This window comes from Seriola lalandi, unplaced genomic scaffold (assembly GCF_002814215.2).
Source record: "Seriola lalandi dorsalis isolate HSWRI2012SDOR001 ecotype SW California unplaced genomic scaffold, Sedor1 jcf7180002054043, whole genome shotgun sequence".
In the NCBI taxonomy this organism is placed as follows: Eukaryota; Metazoa; Chordata; class Actinopteri; order Carangiformes; family Carangidae; genus Seriola; species Seriola lalandi.
Window position 1 is genome coordinate 269,507 of NW_019524596.1, and position 17,734 is coordinate 287,240.

At 40.8% G+C, this 17,734-nt stretch overlaps 1 protein-coding gene across 1 annotated transcript; it reads left to right on the plus strand.

The window, feature by feature from the left end:
- Positions 1–71: 71 nt before the first annotated feature.
- On the plus strand, positions 72–16,895 carry stk11 (serine/threonine kinase 11). Its single transcript, XM_023402932.2, has 11 exons — positions 72–316; positions 1,119–2,103; positions 8,190–8,273; positions 8,477–8,566; positions 8,878–9,010; positions 9,472–9,608; positions 10,119–10,246; positions 11,698–11,755; positions 11,939–12,132; positions 14,287–14,531; positions 15,347–16,895. Exons 2-10 carry the CDS (start codon positions 1,820–1,822, stop codon positions 14,493–14,495), a joined length of 1,317 nt encoding a protein of 438 aa, XP_023258700.1. The 5' UTR covers positions 72–316; positions 1,119–1,819; the 3' UTR covers positions 14,496–14,531; positions 15,347–16,895.
- The last annotated feature ends 839 nt before the right edge of the window (positions 16,896–17,734 follow it).

The following is a 17,734-nucleotide window of genomic DNA, read 5'->3' on the forward strand; positions in this document are numbered from 1 at the left end:
TTGATGAAATTGAGAAGACTGAATAATAAAACCTAAAAACTCATTGTTGTCAGTGCTGGTTGACAGTCTTCTCGTCCCTTCACTGTGTGTGGAGAAAAAAAAACTTTGATTTGACGCAGTAACGTATGGGCTGTCAGTGCTAGTTGGGGGGGAGGTAAACAAGATGGCGACAACCTGAGTGGCAAGAGTAACACGAAGAGTCAGAAAATTTAGCTGATATCTTACCAGAAATAACTGAAATATTGACTTCATCACGGACTGCGACACAAAGGGGAAATAAAAACCTGCAACGGAAACGGGGTTCATATGGATCTAGGTGAGACTCGGTATCAGGAGTTAGGTTGACGAGCTAGCTAGCAATTTACATTGGAATCTGAGCGGCTTGCTAGCCAACGCAACTCCGGTTAGCTTGCGTTAGCAGGATGGATTTATCTGCCGGTCTTAGGGGCTGGTTTGAATGTTAAAGCTAAAAGTGGTTTTGCTGCTGGGTGAGCCTGATGCAGTACAGTCACGGACTAATGTTAGTCACTGAGATTTCCTTTGCTATACCGGTAAATGGGGTAAAGTTGGCTAACGCTAATCTTAACGCCAGGCAAAGTTGGCTAGCTAGCGCTGCATATCTACTGTTAGCTACAGTTGTGTGACGACGTTTGGGTTATGCTCAGTCGTTCACCGTCGGTCATCATCTACATTAAATTAGTTAACGCTGTTTAAAAGAAGACTTCCAAGCTAAAACCTGCAATGCACGCTGAGGGTGTTTATATCGAGGAGCCACAAAGTGAGAGTTTATGTTTGCGAGCTAGTTCATTCAAGCAGACGCGCTATGTTAGCTTACTAGCTAGCTAACAACTAACACTTGAAAATGTTTATTTCAACTGAACAATTCATTTGTTAATCGTAACTCACATGCAAAATATGTATCTAAAATACGTATCTAAATAAATTATGATATATCGATGTCTCATGTGAACCTCACAGCAGAAAGGATACCCAGTAAGGTTAACCGGTTGATGTTGATGTCTGGATAAATTGTTTACCAAAGAGGGCTAACTTAGTTTATAAGCGAACGAAGGCCATGTGTGTATTTCCATCAATGTTTAAATGACTCTCGTTTTCAGCCACCAGGCACTAGGAACCATAGTGGTATGGAGGACACCTGAGGACGGTTGGACACATTGGATGGCTCAGTCGACCTCCAGGAGCCGGGCTGATACTAGAGATTGACTGATCCTGCTGCATTCGTTTGGCTGTAGATCTGTGCTTGGATCTAGTCCAGCTGTGCACACTTATGTGTCCCGAGAAAAACAATGCTATGCAGCATGGAGCTTCGACAGAACTTCTGTGTTGCATGGCCTTGAAGCAGGACTGGTTGTCTCTGCCTACAGCTGTATGGTATTAAATTTATATAAAGGCGATCTAAAGTTAAGTGGAGAAGACTAACATTTTAGAACCACATTTTTTCTCATATCTGTTCAACTGCACTTGTCACTCACGTAGTACATAATGCACAGTATAAAGCACTAGCTCAGCACGGGACCCAACAGGTTCTTCACATCTGTCTGCACCTCTGAGTAAAAAGAGCCCTAATGTTTACAAATTGGGATTGATCCCCCACCTCCTCCCTCAACTCTCAGGCGTGATTACTCTCTCTCCCATGTTCAGTGTTTTGTAATTTGTCTGTATTCCATCTTGTGGAATTAAAATACTTGGCTCAGAACTGAAAGGTTACACCGGTGGATTACGCTCCAGCAGCAATCATAGCTATTTGCAAAAAAAATTTGCACAGGAGATTTAAGCTGTGGCCACTGAACTGTCAGTCATGAGTACCGGGGAGCTGCATCATCTTGACTATCTAAATGAAAATGAACTGATGGAGATGGATACTTTCATTCACCGCATTGACTCTACAGAGGTGATCTACCAGCCACGGAGAAAGAGGGCAAAGCTGATAGGAAAGTACTTGATGGGGGATCTGCTGGGGGAGGGATCTTATGGCAAAGTGAAAGAGATGCTGGACTCAGAGACACTTTGTCGCAGGGCTGTCAAGATACTGAAGAAGAAGAAGCTGAGGAGGATCCCTAATGGAGAAGCCAATGTGAAAAAGTGAGTTATTTCTCTTTTTGGGGGAGATGGGGTTGTCAACCTGCTTTGTTTGACACCATATCTCCCTCTTTTCTCTGCACCTGATAGTTAAAGTCATAACATTAGTGTCACTGGTGACTCTGCATGCCAAGATGCTGGGTCTTCTCACTGTAATGCTTGATCATAATATGAGTTAATTCATTTGACTCGCCCTGCTGAAAATTTAATGAATCTTACACGAGTCAACAGGGTTTCTTAAGACTGCCACAGTGAGAATGGCCCTTCATTTCTGTCCCACTCTATTACACATCACTCCATTGCCTTGCCTTTGACAACTTCTCTATCTCGTAAGCATCAGTATTGATGATAACTGCTTGGATGTTTGTTGTCCCCTTTCTTATCCTTTCAAGTCTGTTGCATGTCTGATCAGCATCACTGTTGGGTTTGGTCTGAAGTGTTTTGTTTTGCACCTGTATCCACACCCAACAGTGATGGGGAAATTGCACTCTGAAACACATCCAAATAACACACCCCAAATACACTTCTGCATCACTGCATGATTTCAACCACTGGAGGCCACAACAAAAAATTTCTGATATATCTGACAGAACAAATGAAGAAAAGTTTAAGTGCATGCCAATGTTCATGACCTGGACAGCTGTCAACACTCAGTGCATCAGCCACATTTCAGTGGGTACTCAAAAAATGTTCACGCTCGATAGCTAGCCATATGAGTAAGAAAATTAATTTGACAATGTGCAAAACATGTTTCTGCGTTTACACGCAGGCAACATGTAGAGCTGTGCCATCATTTAAACATAAGACAGTTGTAATCTGACGAAGCAGAACAGCAATAAATCATATCTCTACCAGAGTTAAAATGTCCTTAGTAGAGGATGCAATGGAGACATATACCTCTGCTGCATGAAGTAAGTTTACGTACACTTCATTAACTGGGTCATTGTCAGTTTTTTTTTTTTGCACTAGCCCAGTTTTGTAAATGTCACATACATGAAAAAAAAACTTGGTTGCTTTAAGTGATGTGAAGGAGAATTAAGAGAAACCTGGTTAACACAGCTCTCTCAGTTGTCTCTATAACTTGGTTTAGTCTTTGCACATAACTTTAGTCAGGACAACTCAACATTATCAGATTACCTTCTAAAGTCTATAATTTATACACTAAAAACTGTGATGTTTTTTCAGTGTGTCTAAAGAAAATGTATTAGTGTATTTCTCTATTGATTATTTTTCCCTCCATAAACATTCAGTTGTGTAGAATACAGCAAAGAGATCAAACCTTCTTCTTAACTACATGGGAAGTAGTATACACCAATAACCTTCTGTTGTCTAATTAGATATTTAAATTAGATTAAAGTTATTATTAGAATAAAGTTATTGGACTAAATTTCTATCAGCAGTGTAGGACTTGGAAGTTATTAGTGATGTTTTTGATTTGTATTTCTGTATCTTCCTGTCTCCCTCCTCTCTGTCTTAATGCCTCTGTGGTTTGGCTGTGATTTCTAATGTATTCAAACTTTCTCCCGCACCCTCCGTTTCCTGATGAGTATCAGAAGTTTTAATCACACAGTAGTTTATTAAATATTACTACAGCCTTTCGCTGCGGGCCTGTGCTAATTATAGAGGAAGCTTTAGAAAACTGTCAAAATGAGTTCACACAGGGAGAAAGAAGAGCTGCAAGATGGCGTGTGTTTTAGGCCGCAGTCAAAACAGCAGCCAAAGAACAATGACAAGTCTGCGGAGATAGCTCAGTAAAGCGTTTTGTTGGGGTCCTAGTTCCTTGTATTTATCAGATATCCAGATTAACTTTACCAGTAAGTCTACCCCAAAATATTGTTTACCATTTGAAGTTAAATTGATCATACAGTACAATTTGATACTTGACATCGGGGAGGACATTTTTGGAAGACAAAAAGCTGGAAAGTGGGGAGATGGGCAAAGATCAGGCCTAATAATAAAATAGTTGTCCAATTAGATACAAAATAAACCTACATGTATTCACATAAGACCAATAAACCCAAGACAGGCAACTTTGAGTAACAAATGCCATGTCTCCTGTGCTTGGTACTGAAAGCAGCATATCAGCTGTTCAACAGCAGCAGCTGTAGCTCTCCGTCAGTGTCTGTGCTCTGCACTCAAAGTGTCCTCGTGTGGAAAATGAAAACAAAATGAACTTGAAGCCTAAAATGACACTTTAGGTAGCTTACAGTGTGTGCCATGCAAGCTGTTATGGTGGTGTAAAGTATTGCATTGATGAATACTGAAGTGTAGATGTTCCTTTAGATAAGCAACTGAAAAATGTGGTGGAAACACATTCTGTGTAGACAGGGTGTGAAAGAGTGAGAGGCGATGTTAACATTTAAGCAACATTAGCTGGTCTGCTTTCACAGGACTAATGTTGGAAGTTAAGAATAACCTACACCACAAAAAAGCTAATATATAAGGTGTAGCTATATGTTGAATAATCTTTCATTTTTACCAATTCTGTTTAGCTTAGTAAAAAGAGTAAAAGAAATATGTTTCCTCATGAAACCACTGTTGGAAATTGACCAACTTCTTATACTTCCTATAAAAGTATCCATCTCACTTGGATGTGTTTCCATCTAATGCAATGTTGAATTACAGTGGACAAAGCTATACATTTTCATCAGCTAAAATGCTCTATTAATGCCAAAGTGAAAACAAATCAATCCGAATTGATCACCAATCAAAACCACGCAATAATTGGCTGCTTCAGCCTCTTTACAATAACAAACTCAAATCATTAATGGTGCAGCCCACTTTTGCCTGGAGATGTATGTGATCAGTGTGTTCTAGGTTAAATAAACCAAAAAATCCAACTACATCATGAAGACCAAAGGATATGTCAAGTATATCTGTAATGCTGTTATGTAAGGAGAATGAGAGAAAAACATTTCCAAGATTCAATGTCTCAGTAAGGGCTGACATAAAGGAAGAGAAGGAGGCCACTTAGAGGCGTGTGACGGCCCTGAACAGGGCTGCAGGGTTCCACGGCTCAGATGGTAGACACTGTGTGCAACAACTGTTAACATGGTTGAACAAAAACTCACAAGACAGCTTGGTTAGTGTTTGCTGGAAGTGAGGTAGAGGATAAAATGAAAATGATGAAATGGAGAGAAATTCTGGAGAAAAACCTAGTGCTTTTTGCAAGAAAACCTTGACTAGGGAGAACAGCCCAAACATAAAGCCAAAGCTTCTCATGAGTTATTAAAGCAACTGTGTTAATTTCCTAGAGTGGACAAACCTGAGAAAAATCTTAAATATGTGGCTGAGCTTAAAAATGTTGAGTCACTGCCCTTGTATTACTTGACTTGGGTTGAACAGTTTTCCAAAGAGGAATGGTGAAAAACTGCTGTGTCCAGATTTCCAAGGCTGATACAGATCTATCAACGTAGACTCAAGGCCATCTTTACTAACTTCTCACTTAAAGGAAATTAATACTTTTTCAGGTCGTTATTCTAGGTTTGCTATTTGTAATTATATTAGAACAAGAGGTACAGGCTGACTTTTTTTTTTTTTTTTTTTCATGTTGACTGGTGTCAGAAATTTGATTTGTTTGTACTATCCTGAAGTTGTCCCAAACTATTTTTAGGCTATGAATGATTTCTGTCTTCCCCCCGGTGACAGGGTGGTTAGTCTGAAAAGAAGAGTGTGAACAGGGCTTTTTTCTATCCTGGCTATACTTATATTTTTAGGACAAAGCTGCAGTGGTAGACTACATGGTTGTGTCACTTTGTTAATAAGACCACAGTAGTGTTCCTTGATGTGTGAAATTGGTTTGCCCTTGTTTCCTTGTCCTTTTTCTTTTTCTACATCTTTCTAACTTGGTGGAGGCCGTATGTTTTCCAGCCTGAGGAAGCTGGATCCTGGAGCCTGTAAAGGCCTGTCTGTGTGTGGATGCCATAGTAGCCCCCAGCCTACTCATTCAACCCCTGTTCAGCATTCCTGTCTGCCAAACACTTCCTGCTTTTACAGGGTTGCCATGGGGACAGGCATGCTCATACTGGCATTGATTGAGTAATGCCACTCCTGTTTCTATGGCAACACTCCAAGAAAGCCATGCCCTTGTTTGGAATGAAAGGAGCGCACATGAACACACACACATACACATACAAACACATGCCCTAAACTAGACACAGACTGTGGACCAGCACAGTGTAGATGCAGGTTCTGATCAGCTGTTTATGGTCCCGCTTGTGTGCCATTGTAGCTGCCGTATCGCTGAGTGCTGAAATCCTTTCAGCTCTGCCTGTTCAAGGCCTACAGACTGCAAAGTCCATCGGTCCACATTTGAACTCAGAATGCAGATGGACTGCAGCAGTCACTGTGCCTCCGGTGGCAGCGCTGCCTCTCTTTTATGATATGTTTTATGAAAACAAGCAGTGATGCAGATGCAGCATGATTTGCTACATTTCAGACATGTCATCTGCACTTACTGTTCAGCTGAGTGGCAGAGAGGATGTATGGTTTGAATTGAGGCTATTCATTACGTACTACCATTTTTTTTAACCATAGCTCTGTTTTCACGTGTGCAGGAGGCGTGTCTTTTTACCAGTGCAGTGATGCAGCAGTAACTGCTTGCGTGTGTGTCTGTGCAAGTGAGTCAATGACTAGGCCCAGAATATCCATTTGTCAGTAGGAAGGTTGTGTATAAGACAGAGGACTGACAGAGCTCATCGACTGCAGGGGGATGTGGGACAGAGAAGCTCCAAAGTGTTTTTTTTTTTTTTTTTGTGTGTGTGTCTAAGTAAAAAAGAAGAGGGATAATACCCCAGCACTGTAGGGACCATGGGAACTTTATTTATTTTTGACACGGGTGCACCCCTGTTATAGCTTTGACCTGTTATTGCCTGACACATTAAATCATGTGTTTCCAGGAGGGACGGGGAAACATCTATTCATACAAGAGGATTTTTATCTTCTACAATTCTAAATATATTCAGAGGCCAAAAATGTGTTTCCTGGTTGTCAGCTTTTTACATAAGTAAAACTTTAGTTTCTCCTCACTTAATATGCAATGTTGATGAAACAGTAAAGAGATAACTCTGCTGTGAGTCATTATGTCGGATACAGCTGCGGTAGGCCTGTTAACTAAGAGGAAAATGTAGGGCACGGTCCTCAGGGTCTTAATTCACTGGGTTCTGCATTTATACTCATTTCTTTCTCGACTGAAATATGAAACCAAAAAACTTACAGAGAATAGAGTGTGCAAGAATTCAGTTTTTATTTTTTTTTTTAAAAAGTTAGGCTGCTAATTTGAAGACTTTACTTGCAGGTTTATGCAATAATGTTGTCAATGCAACAGTGAGACCAATGGTAATATTTCCTCATACTAACTAAGACTTGTGGAAATACAAGTGAAACCACCTATACTGACTTGAGAATTGATTTTTGAATCTTATCACAAAATTCCCATCAGTGACTGTCAGATAAAACCTTCGTATTTCCTGTGTGTGGATGTGGGTAGTATCTCCGGGGAAGTCTGTGGTTTGTACTTTGTGCTCTTCCCATCCAGATCCAAATTCATTAGTGTCCCCACTCACAGCTCTCTGATGAATGTTGAGTCTCCTGGGGGCTTTGCCATGCTGCTGATTTAAACCTCTCCTCCTCGGGTAGCGAAGTTAACTGTCGGGTTATCTGTCTTTATAATGAGACTGGTGTAATTGACTGCAGCAGCACTTCCTCACCAGGCTGTTTTTTTTGTTGTTGTTTTTGTGGGTTGGCATTTGTTGAAGTTGGGCTATACTGACAAAATCAAGCAATGTCTATGACACATTACCTCAGTGGATAATAATCTGTGAACAAATCCAAGTTTAGTATCGCAGTAACATTCTTTACTCTCTGAAATGATTTGAGTCGCCATTAAGCCGACAAGCTCATTATAAATATCACTAATGAAACCAGCAATACACTTGTGCCATAATAGTGTTAATGTATTACAACTGGCCTTTAGCCTACACTCACAGCATAAAAAGGCCATGTTAAAGAATGATATAGCACTCCCTCTCATGTCTATTTCCTTACTTAATATTTTCCATGTTTTCTTTTGTACTTTTGTCCATTTACAGGGAGATTCAGCTGCTAAGAAGACTCCAACACAAGAATGTGATTCAGTTGGTGGATGTCCTCTACAATGAAGAGAAGCAGAAAATATATCCACATGCTGTTAAATGAATGGACAAGAGTTTGTTTTTAATAGTTAACAATTAATCATTTCAGATGTTAAATGTTGCTTCTTATAAATGTTATTTTTATAACTAAATATTTCCATTTAGTAGATTACTTAGCGTCATAATTGACTTTATTAAAGGATCTGTTTATTTGGTTTGGCAAATTCCCTTGACTCCTGACTTACGTATATGGTGATGGAGTATTGCGTTTGTGGGATGCAAGAAATGCTGGATAGCGTCCCAGAGAAAAGGTTTCCAGTATTTCAAGCTCACGGGTAAGTCTCTCTTTTTCTCTCGCTCTCTCCCCTCTCTCCCTCTTTCGCTCACTCTCTCTCTGCTATATTTAGTCTGCACCTCTCTGCAGCCTTTGCTCCCAGCCCAAGTTTAGATCCTAGACTGCAGGGCCTCTGCTGTTAAAATAACTGACCATAGATTGTGTGAATGTCTGGTTGCTGCCGGAAAGCCAGTGAAGCTAAAGTACCAAGTGATGACGGCTCATCTAACAACAGTGATAAATTGTTTGATATGCTAATTGTTTTTGTACATCTTTTTGTCCATTGACCCCTCTGTTGTTCTCTTCTTGCAGGTACTTTTGCCAACTCTTAGATGGCCTTGAATATTTGCACAGCCAGGGAATAGTTCACAAAGACATTAAACCAGGGAATCTGCTGCTGACCACAGACGGGGCACTTAAAATCTCCGACCTGGGAGTAGCAGAGGTGAGTTCAGGCGGCAGGATAATGTTTACCATCCAGATTCCTATGAATTGTTAACTACCAGAATTCCTCTTTTTTTTCCATCTCCACACATTCCTGCTAAAATTGGTTTAGGTAGTTTGGAACATGTAAGCGATAGAAAATCTTATACATAAAAGCTTTGATTTTGTTGACACGGCTCGGCTATAAAAACGCAGTCAGAGGAAGAGTAGTCTCGATAGTTATCCTTTACAGCTGTAGTATGTTGAAATTCTTTAGAAACAGTTTCTGTGTTGCTGTATCGTACTTAAAATTAATGTCCACTTAAGTGAATGAAGTTACAAATAATACTGTATTTTATTTCATTTGGAGTGTCAGTGTTTCCTCTGTGGATGAGTGTAAAAGTAGATTCATGATGATCTGTGAGTAAATAGATAGATACACTAACTCAGATTCATACTAATCATATACACTGTGTATTTCAGGCCCTTCACCCATTTGCAGAGGACGACACATGTCGCACCAGTCAAGGCTCTCCGGCTTTCCAGCCTCCAGAGATTGCCAACGGACTGGACACCTTTTCAGGGTTTAAAGTAGACATTTGGTCTGCTGGTGTAACACTGTGAGTTGTCAGCGGTCAGGCTCCAACAAGTCAGAGAATGCTTTACATGCCATAGCACTGTAAAGACTCAGTTACATACCAAGTTGTTTTCATATCAGACAAAGTTGCTTATGTTACACATTTATTGCCAAAGCAAAATGCTCTCACCTGTCCACGTAGTGAAGTGTACCATGAAGCGTATTCATTCATTCATTCATTCATTCATTCATTCATTGTCATGGTCAAAGACACTTAGAAAAACACCTTACCGATTACTAGTCTTTTTTTCTACGTACTTGTCATACATTTGCAGGAGATGAAAAGCCAAACTGCCTAAAAGATTACCGTGAGGATTGACTAGTAGTGATGTATTTAAGCATGTTATAATTTGGTTTTAAAGAACAGCCAAAGATAACACCAGAAAACTGTGTCTGAATTCATATATAAAAGGTTAGATACCAATCGTAACTACTATTAATGTTGTCCCAGTTTCTTCATAGTATTTGTTGACCCCGGCTTCTTTCCATTCAGATACAACATTACAACGAGTCTGTATCCATTTGAGGGGGACAACATCTATAAGCTATTTGAGAACATTGGAAAAGGAGACTACACTATTCCCGAGGAGTGTGGACCCCTTCTGTCGGACCTACTGCGAGGTTTGTCTTGTCCAGAGCTCAATCCTTTTTTCTTTTCTTTTTTTTTAAAGAGAAATTAAACTTAACTGTTAAGGTGTTGATGTGGTTACATACCTAGACTGTAGGGGCTGATTCATAGTTCACTGGAGAATTAATCCACTGAATGACATGAATTTCTTTAAGTGTGTTTTTTTCTGTATTACAAAATACAGGTTTCTTTAGCACTACAGAAAAGGAGAAAATTCGATGGAAGAAATATCTAGTGAGAGCAAATGACAAGAAAGTCCTTGCCAGTTGCTCTATGATCTTTTCTGTGCGTGTCCAGTAGGTGGTGCCATGACATTGAGAGTCTCTGTGACTTCCTCAGCAGGCAAGGCTTCCTCCAAACTGTAGAAATCCCTCCAGCTGATGACGTAGTTTCCATTGATTTGGAGCCAGCAGCAGAATACTAAACACTTCATAGTGAGGCATTGCTTTTCCTGAGTGGAATGCTGCAATGCTTCTGCCCCTTGTAACAACAAAAAAGAAGAATGAAAAGAGTAAAGAGTCTTTTCTAGTCAAATATATAATCGGCTGTATGGCAGCAAACTAACAGACTGTAAAATCCAAAAAGAATGCTGGGAGGATTATGTTTGTCCAACTAAAGAACCCATTTAACGAAGGCTGAATGCCTAAATAGTATTCGAGCCTATTATCCAGCTTTGCTCACTTTGTCCTTTTATGGTAATGAATCCACTACTCATACCTTAACTCATGTAATTTTACCTCTACATTTGAAATTGCTTGGCATCAAATGGAGGTGTTTTGCTGTCTCTGTCACAGTTAATCGAATGTTTAACTATAAATAGGGGGAAAAAACTGCTATATTCTTTTGCTGTTATAACTGATCGGGCCTCCATTCCCCATTTTGTGTGATCGTGTGACGTCTGTGTGTGATGACGCAGCACCTGAGAGATAGTCAGTCCATAATTACATGGTCTAAAATAAGCTCAGTGCCACAAAAGGTGTCCTTCAGCAGGCGCAGCACTACTATCAGCACTCTGCATGCTGCCTTTCTCTGCCTACTGGGGGACAATTACATTATTAGGTCTGGATAGGCACTACATCACTGCATCCTTATCACACTGACATTCTGCTTTTCCCACAGATTCAGCCCACATTATGATAATTAAGGCACAAAATCTTCATTACATTGGTACAGCTGTTAATGTTACTCATATTGATGTTTCCTTACTGTACCTCATTGACTCTTTAAGCTTCGCAGGATACCTTGAATCACAGTGACGAATGAGATTATTACTCGCATTAATTAATGTTCCTCGAATGAGTTTATCGCCTCTCTGCTGTTAGCCCTCCCCTCACTGCTGTGGCCTCCCTCCAGTTTAGGTTAAACACTCCACAGAAAAAGATGAGAGTGGGGAAATTGTTCAGGATCGTTGTGATTAAATTGACCTTTACGGTGTGTTTTTCAGGAATGCTTGAGTACGACCCTGCGAAGAGGTTTTCCATACAGAACATAAGACAACACAAGTGAGTGCTTCAGTGTATGATATTTGTCATATATAACATGATGGATGGCAGACCACTGAACACTGGAATGATCAAATGTATTAAAATTAATTAAAGGACCTGACCTACAGGAATTTACTAGGAAACATAGTTAAAAGCTGATTTGTTATTTCCATGCCCATCCTCCACCCCTGTCCCTGTCAGCTGGGTGCGTAAGAAACATCCTCCGTCTGAGCTCCCCGTGCCCATCCCTGCCAGCGCAGAGAGCAGGGACCCTTGGCGGAGTATGACGGTGGTGCCCTACCTTGAGGATCTGCACGGCTACACAGAGGAGGACGATGACGAGCTCTATGACGGAGAGGATGAGATCATATACACTCAGGACTTCACAGTGCCAGGTAACTGAGCTCAGGCAATTCTTACAGTTGAATATGTTTGTTTTGTTGTTTTTTTTCTAACACTGGTATGATATTAATCAGTGACATTTCTGACTCTGATGTCACTCTTTGAGATATGTTACAGAAAAAAACATTGCTGTGTAGTTTGATGTGCACAAACTGTCACTGCAGTTCTACGTCAGACACTTCCTGAAAATGAAAAATGTTCTTACAAATGTGAACTTACATCAGCTTCAAAATAACCCACACTAAGCTGTGGCCTGTGGATAAAAGCTATACAAGCCATACATGTTCATAGTGCACTTAAATGGGAAGTGAAAAGCAGCAGCAGGAATAGTTTAGTTTCTATTGACGGTGTGGTAACAGTGCCCTCTTATTTCACTCATCACTTCACTCGTAACACTTCCCTCACTGAAGCTTCATCCTCTTGCTTGTCTCCAACTCACTTTTTTAGATGATTGAAAGACCATTGGATTCTTGGTTGTCAGAAATCCAAAGATATACCTGATGTTGCCATTAATATTGTCTTTATAATGTCCAAATTATAATTATGTTTTATATTATAATTATCAGATGCTGTGTTTGGTTTTATATAGGGCCTGGCGTTTACATTTATTTCAGTTCCACATTACAAAAAATTAAACTGCCATTTCTTCACCTTACATAAACTGGAGCACACTGAGGTAAATAAAAGACCCTGGGTTCATTGTGCAGTTCTTAGGTCAGTTTACAAATTATCACAAATGTGTTACTTAATGTAGCATAATAATCAGATTACAATCAATACAATCTCCTTTTTTCAGCCCGACTTTGTGTTCCTGTCAGCCAGTTGTCTGTCGGAAAGGTGGGGTTGTTTTGTTTAGTTCAGCCCTCACCAACCAGCAGTGAGTGACACGTTTATCCTGCTAATATCATTTTCAGTAAACACAAGCTGCTGTAGCATTTTGTCACAGTGACTAAAGAATTATTTGGAGTTGTTACTTCTGTACACAGACTTAACAACAACCTGTAAAGCTGCAGTGATCTCATCCACACTTGGTGCAGTTTTTCTGTTAGTATGTTTCATGAATGTAGGTAGATATATCACTGTGTAGGAAGAGGACTGTTCTGAAACCGGCCTACTAAGCTCAGATTGGTTGACTGCTTTGACTGTGAGAATTGCTAAACAAAGCTGTGGGCACCAATTCAGACGTCTGAGAGGCGACGGTTTGTCTTTTTGTCACACTTGAAGCAAACAAATCCTGTTTACTATCATCGTTTTAGAAAATGCTTCAATGTTTCCAGTAGTGTAGTGTGTGTACAAACTTGACCAGAGTGTTGACTGACTTTGGGATGAATAGATAATGACAGCATCTTTATATTTGATTTAATTTGTTCCCCAACTCCTTTTATCTTTTTTCCCCCAGAATCCAGAGCCTTTATCTGTTGCTAGGCAACAGTCAGCAATAATAAATGCGGTAGTCAGTGTTGGGTATCTAGAAGTGGTGCCCCACATAAAAACCAAATGGAGCTGCAGAATGTGAATGAAGCGATCTATAAATAGTCTGGTTGAAGTGGTTCTGGTGTGGGAGTATGAATGGTTTTTCCAGGGTTCACTCCTACACATGCCGAGCTCTGTTGCTCACAGGATGCTTCATATGAAATAACAGAGTGTATGGTAAATTACATTTAAATTAACAGTTTGACCTGGTTTTTCTCTTTAGCAGTAACTACAGGTCACCTCTTCTAATATTCTCCTCGGTGTTTCAGTTTTTGCAGTGCAGGAACTCATTTAAACTTTTACATGGCCCCAGCTTGACGCGCAGACACACACACACCTCTGCACTTGAAATGAACGTTTCACACTAAGATTAGAGCCTATTTCTCACTCACCGGATTTCCTGCATTTGTTGGTTTCTGTATCTCTCATGGTTATCTGACCTAACATTTTGCTGGTGCTGCTGAGAAATTAGCTTCTTAAAGATCCTCTGTTTAAAAAACGTTCAGTTTTTACAGCAGCAGGTCTGTGGTGATTTCCATCTATGTTATCACCGACATTGTGCACGCCCATGCTTTTACCACACATGCGATCACTGAAGCAGCGGTCACCACTTGTTTCAGCACTTGTGTGGAAGTGTGACGGATTTGTCTTGGGCTCGATGTGTGTGCTTTTAGGACAAGTGGCTGAGGAACACCGGGATCAGGGGAACGCAGACCACAGTCCAGCTGTAGCCAAGCCAGTTTGTGTGAACGGGACAGAGGGGGGTTCTTTGAACAGCAAGGCCAAAGCCGAACGCCGATCCTCCTCCTCATCCAACCCCTCACGCAAAGGAGTCTCGACAGCCAGCAAGATCCGCAAGCTCTCCACCTGCAAACAGCAATGACGCCCTCCCCTTCCTCCCTCGGCAACATCCCACCTGGTGAGTGTGTAGACTGGTAGCAGGAGCTGGTGCTTTTGAAGGACACCTTTTTATACAGTAGGAAGAGGGGAAAAAATTAAGATAAACAGCGAGGGAGAACAGGTGCAGCAGATCCAGATGAAAAGATTGGAGGGATGAAATGAGAATGCGTTAGAACAGACAGATGTAGAGATGAGTATCAGGCAGGAGGAGGAGGAGTGGAAGAGGAAATCAGGGAGGGAGAGAGAGACTGTGTTGATATTCAGTGAGCAGTGCTCTGACTCACCACCGCTCCCCTGGCAAACACATGGGCGCTTTCCTATACAGTCATGAAAACTAGATCTGGACTGGTCCGGTCTTTTCTGTTCCCTGTGAGGGTCTATCTAGATCGTCGCCTTCCAGGGGTTCATCAGCGGACCTCATTCAGATAAAGAAGTGGGGCAGATATATGTTGCAAGCGTACACACCAATTTAACAGGTTGTCCTCCTCTCTTTCAAGTTACCACCCACAGTTTGCTCTTTAAATCTCTCGCACATACAAACCACTCACGGCATGAGGCTGTTTGTCATGGCTGCAGTGCAGAGGAGATGCTGTGTATTAATTTGTTCAGGCGATGACTCACCCTGGAAGAGATAAAGTGGGCTGTGGGATGTTTGTCTCTCTCTTCCTCGCCCTGTGGATGAGTCTTTCTGTGTTAACAGCACCAGTTAATACTTGCCTTGTAATAATTCTGTCTTACTATTCAGTGTTATCAGAGCATTGTTTGTTTGGTCATGCTATGGAAACTCTAGAGTCCACCAAACGTCTGTTAATGCTCCGTCTCTGTCCCTCTCAGGTGTACCTGTCCCCGTCCTTCTGTGTCTGGAGTCCTCACAGTTGTGAGAGAAACCTGCTGACGTTAATGCCCCCATACCTCCTTGGACCACCGGCCTGCAGAGTCTTTTGAAGATGCGGTGTGAGTGACCGGGAGGAGGAGGACAGCATGAAATGTTCTTTTTGCTCTGAGACTGAGGCACTGGCTGTGAAGATGGTGTTTTTTTTTCTCCCATATTTTGGCTCCTTTCAACTCCTGTCATCTGGTCATCCCCCACCCCCACCCCCATCCTGTCATCCTCTTTTGGAGGGCCAAGTGTTGCATCGGACGTTCCAAACACCATCACCCCTGTACCCCACCCATCCACCCTCTACACCCCACCTTCTGTTTCTTTGACTACCTTTGTTTTTACAGAACCCTAATGGCAGTTTTTAAGACACATTGTGATGTGTAAAAAAATTAAAGAGAAAAAAAAGATAACAAAAGTTATGAATAATTCTATATTTAAATCTATGATGAGAATAATTATGATAGTACTCTACTACCACCAACATAAAAACTGCATGCTGTACAGAGCTGGAAGAAAGGGAAAGTGCTTGGTTTGTGGACAGACTTACACCTTGAGATCCACCATTGACCTGTTGGGGATTTTTGATTTTCATTTAGGTTTTTTTTCTTTTTCTTTTTCCAATGAATATTTTTTAATTATTATTTATATAAAATGTGTCCCAAACAGGCTGTTTTGTTGAATGATCCTTTCTGTTTAAGTTTGAGTTGAGCATATTTTTATTATGCAACACAACTCAGTGGTTTATTTCCTGTTTTTTGTTACTTATTATTATTATTATTATTTTTTTTTTTTTATTATTATTATTTTACGTGTCCTTTACAAACATACACTGATAGAAAAACTACATTCATCTTTTTCTGGGGCCTGCGAACAGTTTGTAGTCAGATCCTAGAATATCAAGAGCCGACGCTGCTCAACTGCAGTCTGTGTGGCGTCACAACCACCCAGTCGCCTGTTTTCCAGCGATGCTCTTTGTTGTGCCGATCACATCAGCGGGAGCCCTGAACCCTTCTTACGCAGCCAGTCCCATCATCAGCTCCTCACAGGGAATAAATCAGAGATCTATCAGGTGAGTCACAACTCTGAGGGAGGGAGAGAGCAGCACTTCCCACGTCAGCAAGGTCGACAGAGAGGTTCTCCGTTCGACAACACGCACAAGGAGCAACGTGGTGAGCATGAAGAGACACCTCATGTTAACAGGCTGCACAACAGCAGTCTGATTAATATGTGAGGACACACTTGAAGCTCTCATGGATATGATTCTGCTGTTTTGACAGTTTCACACAGTACATCAGGTTACATGAATCACATTACAACAGCATAATATCACGGGTGGGGGAGTCACTCATTCCCCCCCCCCCCTTTTTTTTTTTTATTAAGAAAAATGTTCAAAATGAAGTTGTGCCTCAGTTGGTCCCACAAGGTCTGGCCTTTGTCAAGGCTGCAAGACATTTGACATTTCTGCACTGTTTTATAATAAAGCAGATGGTTCACCATGAATGAGGACAGAGACATGAGTTTCATAAAATACACACATATATGTACTGCAGCTCAAACCCAAGTCTGTGGAAGAAGAAGGAACAAGCTGCTATCACAGTCTCCCAGGTGACATTCTTCATCTCACATAACATGCAGCAAGGTCATTTGACATGAACGCAAAACAAATAATTACACTTTACATCCATACTTGAAGAGAGAAAGAAAGCTGTTCAGAGTTCTCATGACATTTAAACCCCTAAAATCATTTCCAGATTGGATTAGCTGCAACAATGAATTCATCTATTAGTCTGCAGCAGTTTTTATTATGGATTAAACATTTATCAATCATAAATCCAACCATTCTTTGGTTGTAGGTTCTTCAGTGCGAGGATTTGCTGCTTCTCTCTGCTTTATTAAATATGGTTGGGTTTTGCACTGGTTTGTTGAACAAGACACCAAGAATTGAACCTGAAATTTCTTTCTTGACCTCCAAAACAGTAGTTTGACACAAAAAAACATCACACACAGGTCACAGTCCTGCTTAGAGACTGTTTGCTCAGACTGATGAAGACTGTGAGGTGCAGTCGAAAGCTCTCCAAAAGCTAGCTAATGACATTTTTTTGTCGAAGAAATTTAAGGACTCAACCAATGTGATGGACATTTTTAAGCCCATTTTAAAAATTTTAGACTAATTGAATAATCAAGAAAATAATCAGCAGCTTTTTGGGTAAAGAAAGCTGTAGCTCTACCCCAGATTTAACCCTGACATGTAAAGAATACTACTTCATATTTTCTATATTGTACGTAATGTCAACAAATTCTATGAAAAGACAGAAACCAACAATGTGTCAAATGTGAGT

Excerpts from the sequence above, each read along its gene's own strand:
- stk11 (XM_023402932.2), top strand. The coding sequence starts at position 1,820 with ATGAGTACCGGGGAGCTGCATCATCTTGACTATCTAAATGAAAATGAA. Across the intron at positions 2,104-8,189 it reads GGAGAAGCCAATGTGAAAAA|GGAGATTCAGCTGCTAAGAA; the intron begins GTGAGTTATTTC and ends GTCCATTTACAG. Across the intron at positions 8,274-8,476 it reads AATGAAGAGAAGCAGAAAAT|GTATATGGTGATGGAGTATT; the intron begins ATATCCACATGC and ends CTCCTGACTTAC.